The 8,801-nt window shown below is 30.2% G+C and overlaps 1 protein-coding gene across 1 annotated transcript; it reads left to right on the plus strand.

Moving 5' to 3' along the window:
• Nucleotides 1-453: 453 nt before the first annotated feature.
• Nucleotides 454-7,080, plus strand: LOC130448866 (retinol dehydrogenase 11-like). The gene is made up of 4 exons (XM_056786420.1): nt 454-738; nt 2,644-2,973; nt 4,089-4,378; nt 6,774-7,080. The coding sequence occupies exons 1-4, from the start codon at nt 597-599 to the stop codon at nt 6,978-6,980; spliced, it is 969 nt and encodes a 322-aa protein (XP_056642398.1). The 5' UTR covers nt 454-596; the 3' UTR covers nt 6,981-7,080.
• Nucleotides 7,081-8,801: the final 1,721 nt, after the last annotated feature.

Below are 8,801 nucleotides of genomic sequence, written 5' to 3' on the forward strand. Positions count from 1 at the left end.
AATATTAGAGGTATATATTTGACTTGACTCTAAACACTGAAAACAAATACGCTCGTTTAAAAGGAGCAAATTGAAAAAATAATAGTCCCGCCTGGTCTGGCCATTCTTGCCCCCCCCCCCAGAGTCTACGCCCTTTTCCACCGCTAGTCGGGTAAAGGGGTAGGTGAATCATTTGTTTTCGATATGTTTAGTTTTATTAATAAATATTGATCTGTTTCTATAATTGTGATAATAACTATGTAGACTATAAACATAATCGTTACTTTATTACTCTATTCTACTATAAATGCTACGAAAGGCTATCAAATTTCTAAGTATATATTCGATATGTAATTGAGTTATTCATAGACTACTGAATATTCGAGGGTATAATGTCCTGATATTATTAATTTCTTACTAATAATCAAAAACTTATTGCGCATATTTAAAAATATAAAATTAAATCATCTTACTATATGTTATGTACATTAAATAGTCAATGGTTGAAAATATATCGTGAGGTGCTATTTTGTATATTATCAAGTTGATAAAGATGTTATGAAATATTTTATCGTATATAATATTAGAATTCAGTCTAAACATCGGTTCCATTGAAAATGTATCTGGGATGGATGATTATATCCAGTTTTATATTAATTGTTTCAATAACTAAACTTCTAATTTATCTACGGACTGGATGGTGTAATAGCAAAATATGTTTAATTGGGAAAACCGTACTAGTTACTGGAGCAAATACAGGTAATGAAAATATAGTTGTTTTTGTTTTTTAAGAAAATTAATATTCTGATATAAGTGAAAGTTTAGGAAATATAATTTTTTAAAGTCCACTATTCTACTCTGTTTCTGCAACGCAAATAGTTTATCAAATTTTTGCTGTTCTAAAGCATCAAAATCTGTTTTTTAAATTCATTTTATACAACTAAATACAATTAAATTCAAAGAGGTAATAAGAGAGGTAAACCCAAACCTAGAACTTCAAAGTACAGGAAAAATAATGAACAGACTAATGGACGCATTGCAAGTGATCCCAATTTTTTTGTGTATTGAGTAATACTTTCATTCATAAGAACTTTGAAAACATTTTCAAACCTGTCTTAACATATAGTAGTGAGAATTGGATTCTTACAAGAGAGACGAAAAGAAAATTTTAAATGGTTGAGAGCAGTATTGATAATCACTAGAAAGGGCAAAATTAGAAATGATTATGTATATTATGTATAAAGAAACAAGTGAAAGTAGAACATCTAAGAAGTAAAAAAAGGAATCAGTTGAGAGTATTGCCATTTAATACTTATAGGCCCGGGATTTTACGAAATTACGTGACAAAATTAATAGTAGAAAAAAAACAACGCCATCATGTTCTAGGGGTTAAATAATTGTTATGTGCATGAAATTCAACATTTTTTGTGTACGTGTTATTTTTTTATATAATAAAAACATCAAAAAAATCGATACAAATTTTGTTTTTTGCGTTTTGCACTGAACCTATGCAAGACTTGTCTTTGTTACTATGGGCAATATTGTCAATGGCAATATCTATTATTGAAAATGTGCATTTGGTAGCAGTGTAAGTGACACTGTTTATCTCCGCTCCTCCGCTGTCGCGGAGGAGTGGGGATAATAAAATGAAGCAAAGACGGCGCGCTCAAAAATGCTCCGACAGACTTCAAATCTGCGGAGCGCTGCAAAATATAATAATAGATTATTGAAACTTTCATTGATAAAAATTTCAAGCTTCCCTTACAAAATGACGCAAAAAACATTGCTTAATATTGAAAAACAAAACGGCAGTGAATTTAAAAAAAAATGTCTAACGTCGCCCCAAATTGACCAAAATAGGTTTTTTTTAATGTAGGTAAAACTGCCAGCTCTCCGAATATGACATTGGTATGACATGTTTAAAAAACAATAAATTGTTTATGAATTTTTTCCCCTTTTTTGAACACTTTTTTGAGATCAAAAGATTCAAAAAACTGAGATGAGGGATTTTTAGTTCAATTCTTCTTATTTCCAACGCGACTAAATGATGATAGGATCATCCGGTGAGCGAAAATGGCCTTTTGAAGAAAAGGGCTTCCTATAGTTTAATTGAAATTCTGCAAAAAATATTGGGGTTACAGGGCTCATCTTAAAAGCATTCATTAAGTACATCGAGATTTCGATTTTCAGTGAATAAGAAACCTTTATATTTAAAATTAAGCAAAGAGTTTTGCATAGGTTCAGCACAAAACACAAAAAACAAAATTTGTACCGATTTTTTGGTGTTTTTATTGTGCAAAAAAATAACGCATAGACAAAAAATGTTGAATTTTATGCACATAACTTTTATTTAACCCCTAGAACACGATGGCGTTGTTTTTTTCTGCTATTAATTTTGTCACCAAAAGTCTTTTTTTTCGTGCCTGGCCTATTAAGTAATCAATAAGTGGAAATGATTAGAAAGAAAAAGATGTGGAGACAACTAAGAGGTGACTAAGAACTATTTTGGTTGTACATATAAAATATTGCTAAAAAAAGTACTACATATCTAGATAGATACAATTGACAGTATAATTTAGCAAGTTTATATCATAGATCAAATTTAACTGGTTTAATTCTCAATATATTGATTATGGTAGTATCCGTATTCGTTTTTTTTTCCAGGAATTGGATATGAAACCGCACTTGAGTTTGCTAAGAGGGGTGCTAGAGTTATTTTGGCATGCAGAGATCTCATAAGAGCTGAACAAGCTAAAAATAGAATAATCTCATTGACGAAGAATGATAATGTCATAGTGAAAGAGCTTAACTTGGTTTCTCTAAAGTCTGTGAGAGATTTAGCAGAAGATATAAAAAAAACTGAAGATAAATTACATATTCTAGTTAATAATGCAGGTGTTGGTTTCCTTAAACATAAGTACACTGATGATGGATTGCAGATATTGATGCAAATAAATTACTTTGGTCCATTTCTGCTCACCATTCTATTGTTAGGTGAGGTTTCAATCTATACTTTATATCCTTGATGACAGTTTTTATGAAGCAAGTAGAGAAGCTATAAATGAAATCATTTATCAAGCTGAATGATGATATTTTTGTATTGTTTATTTTTGAAAACAATTCTATATCTAATAGAAACTCAATAATTGCTATTTTGCCCTTGCTTTTGCAGTATAGGATATGAATCATTATGTTGTTATGAATATCCTGCCCTATCTCATCCCTCAAAATGCTTATTTTCATATTTTCTTGTTTCGTTATAAATATATGACATTGTTGGGGGTATTTTTCATTCCAGGTGTTTCTGGAATCAATAACCCATCAGAGAAACTCCAAATTATTTTTCATACATGCATGAGTTTTACTTTCATCATTTCACTTTGCTATTGTGCTAAGTAATTTCCTTTAATTACCGTATCTGTTTTCATTTTCTGGAGAGATTTTGTTTTTTTTTAATTGAACCCAGTAATCACAGCCCAATCAACAAATAGGAATTCAGTTTCCCTTTGAATCGGAGATTTATTTATTATAGATATTTTTCTGCAGAGGAGTGGAGATCCTCCAGTCTTTCTAGACTGCCGAGATCATTTCGAGTAAGACTGGTATTCTCCTAAATTTATAATGAATGATGTATCCCTCTTCTTGATTTTATGGCAAGTCTAGTTTACTCTCTCTTTTATATTCATACCATCAATAATAACAATTTCTCTCCTATTGTATTCTTGTTTCCAAAGTTTGGTCTTCTGAACTGATGATGGACTAAGGTCACCACAGCTATAATTGCTTGCGTGGCATCTGTATAGCTGTCATTTTTTCTCTAATTTCTTGTTCATTTTCGATTTCTTAAATCATCTTTTCGGTTCTGTTATCATGGAGTTGTTTTCCGTTTCCTCTTGGGCCTTGCTTTTCATATGTGAAGATATTACGCTTCTTAAGCATCAAAATTTTTTTCACGAGTAGCTAGGGAATTGAATTTCAGCTCTTGAAGCCGTGAATGTTTTTGCTATCTGATGCCAACGACTCCATGCAGACAAAAGTTTGAAAACTGCTTAATTTCCTTATTACTATTATTAGGTTGATGTCAACTCCCGAAATATTTTTTTTTGTAGATTTGTTGAAAAGAAGCGGTTCTAGTAGAATAATTAATGTTGCATCTTACCTAGCAAAAATAGCTGATTTAACACCTGAAAATATCAACAAACCGAACGAAGGTTATACTAACTATGGAAATAGTAAATTGGGAAACATTTTGTTCACAATGAAGTTAGCGAAGCTATTGAAGAATTCTGATGTAACGGTTTATTCAGTACATCCAGGCACAATAGCAACAAATATCTTCAATTTCTATAAGGGTATTGGAAAGTTAATTCTGAATTTTTTATCAAGTCTCTTTTTCAAAGTAAGTATGTATTCATTTATATAAATTTCTTTAATTTCTTATTTTTTAGACCTTTTGATTTATTAATGCTTCTAAATGTTCTTGATTTAAGGTGTTTTTAATAATTTTTCTAATGAAAAATGAAGATTGGGGTTTTGACTAATGAACATTTTGAAAAAGAATAAGTAAAAACGTCAATTTTTATCTTTCTTTTAAATAAAACTGATTTTAAAGCAGAAGAGTCCTAAAATCAGGAACATTGGGAAGAATAAACATATATAAAAGGTCTAAGAAATGAGAAATTGAAGAAATTTTTTAGTATTGCTCAATCTATCACTGTTTTATAGCTAGTTCTCGAACATTGTACATTTTTTATTAAAGTATACTTCAAAGTTTAGATGTCTCAGGTTGTTTTGTTACAAGCATTCATTCCATTTTTGTCCATTTTAATTATCACTTGATCTTTGTGAATTTTGAAACGTAACATCAGAATAAAATTCAATAAAACCAAAAAAATTTTTGTTGAAAATAGAATTTCCCAAAAAAAATCACACTTGCGAAATACTTTGAGAAATGCGAGAATTCTTTGACTCCACCCAATCAGGCAAATATGCTGCATTTACAGTTCTATGAGCATGAACACTACTACAACACCAACACTCACAATTATACTGTTCGATGCTCGTTTTTATAACCACGTATCGTCTTCAGAGAGTGAAGATAAAACTTTGACGTTCAGTCAGTGTTGTGAGTGTTTAGGTAGTGGTAGTATAAACAGTGTGTTTCGTATGAATATCACCATCTGTTAAAAAAATTCCAGCTTAGGTATTACCATTAGTATTAGTCTCCATCGAAAAAACTTGGAGGATTAAAATTACCCATTGACTTATTTTTGGTTGCTAATATTACAATATCAAACTTCTTTACATCCCTCAATTTGGAAACTTTTATTTTTTGACTCTATTTTATTACTTCATCCATTATGGCGTTAAGTGGAGAATAGCTTATAGAGGCATATGTCGTTTCATCCAGGCAATTATTCAGTTAGTAACAAATTAGTTTTGCTTGCGCATTATTTTCTGAATATACATTTCTGATTATCTCTAGGATGTGTATGTAATATGTTCAATAAAAAACTGTATTAGTTCAATCAAACGTCTTTAGCGGTTCGATGAAATGGATGTTATCTGTCTTATGACTAATATGGATTCATCTTGCAGATATAAACCTTCTTTCTTGTCTGCTAATCGGATTCATTCATTGATCTTGTCCGTAATTCTGTCGTTAACTTCAAGATATCGCATATTATTCCATTGTCTAGGAATTTTTTATTATTATTTTCCAAATGAGAGCCAAGAAAGTTATGTACTCAGTTTGGTTCCGTAATACAAGATTAGTGGAAGCAAGATCAATGTACAGTTGCAGCAAACTGATTCGTCATAAAATGTGCAGCTCCTGAGTCAATATCGCGGTTAATACAATATATTACGATAATGAGTAGCAGTTTATCAACTTTTTGAAACCAATCCAAACTTGCTCATTGATTCCAATAATAAATGATTTAGAAATTATTGTTGTTTATAGTTAATTTTTGGAAACAAAAAAAATTCATATCTAGTTTCATAATATCTCATTGAGTAAAGGTGTGTTTAATCTTAGTGATGTGACATGTTCAGGTACCGATTCTCCCAATTAATTAATTGATCTGAAGCAAATGTCTTCTAAGTTATCTAAACACTTTGCAGGTATAAATAAGGGATATTGACTCACCGAAAAAAGTCCCCGCGTCTTTTTCTCAAATTCAATGTATTAATATGTCTAATTCAATTTGTCTATAAGTGATACTCATCTCACGGGCGAGATACCCTATTGTGCATTATTGTGTATCGTCAGGCACAGTTAGATTTTAATGCTTCATCAATGATACTCGACAAAACAAAACCAAGTATTTCTCATCGATAACGAATCCAATAGGTTCATTTGTCAACGGAAAAGTATATAGGGGGTTATTTTCCTTCTGTATTAGATTGAAGAACATATACAACGTACCGCGATAAAGATCATTTTTGGCACACCATATATGTGAATTCAATATGGTTTCATGCAACGAATGTAAGCTGCCTCTTACTAAATCGTGATTGGTTTCAATGTATGAAACAAGTTTAAGTATATGTAAATAAATGTTCGTGATAATAACTTTATATTGTTGTTAAATTCAAATTAATCTTCATTGACTTCAGCATTTGATCTATATAACGCACTTCTATGTAATAAAAAAAATATTCTTCAATAAGTTCTAGCTTCATCATCACCACTCGTTTAAAAGTTTTTTAAATAATATAACAATAACAAATTTAAAGTTTGCACGTCATTTTTTATTGTTTCTTCGCTTTAATATCTATGTAATATGTTGTAGACCCCAGAACAAGGTGCTCAAACTACTTTATACACTGCTCTCGAACAAGGGATCGAAAAGTATTCAGGCGGACATTTTGAAGAATGCTCTTTAGTATCAACATATGCAAAAGCCAAAAATCCAGATTTTGCCGACAAAATATGGAATAAAACTATTGAAATCTTGGATATAGAGAAAGACGTAGAAGACTGTTTATTTTCTGATTAAGCAGTATATATCATTGTTTTTGACGAATTTATAATCAGGGATGCATTTTACTTATTATTGTTCAATTGAAAAATAAAATATAGACAATTTGTTCTTGTGACTCAGATTTTCTCAAATATTTAGTAATTTCTAATATTTGGATAACTGTGCCAAGTTCGATCTGCGATCTCTTATTTTTAGATGATTATGATAGATACATATTCTATTATTATCTGAATTAACCACTTGTTATGATTCTTATACTTCGATTGATTTACGTTTCTGGTAATGGTAAAGTATACACTAATAGGAAAAAGTCAAGTAGGCAGGTGTTGATCTACTTTTGAGATCTTCCGTATATGTTTCTATCTTTCCATTGTCAAATTGAGTTTTCACACCTTTCATATTTTCTCCTGTTTCTGAGGTCAAAGGACGTGCCAAATGTTCCTAGTCCTTGACTATTTGCTAGGCATACATGAAGCATTCATAACTGTGAATGAAACCTGGATCCACCATTACACTGAATAATAGGCTGAATAATAAAAGATGCGTATTACGCATTATTGCTTGATAAGGTAGGAAAAGAAAGACTACTCTTGTATTTAATAACTCCGGAAACTAAATTATCTAGTTTTTAAAATAAGAATGTAAATTTTTGTTATTTTGGTGTGATGTTTTGCTCCAAAAGTTTGATTAACAGAATTTTTTTCTTTTCATCTCTTTGTGTACTGGCATGTTAGTTTAACGAACCGTTTTTCTCGATAAAAAACTAGTATTTTCTATTATAAATATATTTATTCCTAAAGCATGCTTAACATTACCTCAAGCAGTAATTGAAGGTGGTTATGAAGTTCTTATCGCATGATTGCTCAGTTGAAAAGTATATATTACTTCACCACAAACATAAATGTTCTTGTTTGTTCCGTAAGCAACCTGCATATAAATATCCTTACTTCATCTCAAAGAATGAATTTACCAATTTTCTTGAATTCAAGATAAATTTGTATTGATGAACACCGATGAAATTGAATCACTCTCCAATAAAATGAATTCACGCCAGTTTTATCAAGATAATTTTATGATCAAGTTCTATCATGCCAAATTTAGAATAACAAACTCCAGTAAAACCTACCCAAAAAGTATATGTTGCAGTAATACTTGAAATGCTCATTCGTAGAGCCCCTCCACAGTCGAAACAAACAAATGAAAAGTTGAAAAAGAATGTATATCGAACAATAAATACAAATTAATTAATATTCTTATGCGAAAAATGAGTTTATTTTAAACACTCTAATAAAAATAAAATAAAAACTCTAATAAAATTGGTTTTTTAAATAATTTTTAAAAGATTAATAAAAAATTGACATTTCGACTAATTTCAAGTCTTTATCAAAACATTTCTTTATAAAGACTTAAAATTAGTTACCCACGTAACACTAAGATCAAGTTAATCAAACAAATGAAAAATAAAGTCCTCAAAATTCCTGATCCAATATTTTTTTAACTGAACCTTAAAATACTTAACAAACTTTTAGGGAAACTTATATCCTTAGTATCCTTTGAAACGAATTCTGTATAACACAACTGTAACTGACTTTAACATTGTAGTGACATCACATTTCAATTTCAATACGGACATTTCTATCTTACCTATTTTCCTATATATGAAACAAGTGATCCTAAACTTTCTGAAATCTTTGAACAACACAATATTAAAATAGCATACAGTCAAAAACGTAATATTCAATATAGACACATGTCTACCATTTCTACATGTCTACCTAATACTTCTATTCCACCTATTCTACCTATTTATTCACCTTTACCATCTATAAAATCAGT

The sequence above is a fragment of the Diorhabda sublineata genome, chromosome 9 (genome assembly GCF_026230105.1).
Source record: "Diorhabda sublineata isolate icDioSubl1.1 chromosome 9, icDioSubl1.1, whole genome shotgun sequence".
Lineage (NCBI taxonomy): Eukaryota > Metazoa > Arthropoda > Insecta > Coleoptera > Chrysomelidae > Diorhabda > Diorhabda sublineata.

Excerpts from the sequence above, each read along its gene's own strand:
- LOC130448866 (XM_056786420.1), top strand. The coding sequence starts at position 597 with ATGTATCTGGGATGGATGATTATATCCAGTTTTATATTAATTGTTTCA. Across the intron at positions 739-2,643 it reads AGTTACTGGAGCAAATACAG|GAATTGGATATGAAACCGCA; the intron begins GTAATGAAAATA and ends TTTTTTTTCCAG. Across the intron at positions 4,379-6,773 it reads TATCAAGTCTCTTTTTCAAA|ACCCCAGAACAAGGTGCTCA; the intron begins GTAAGTATGTAT and ends AATATGTTGTAG.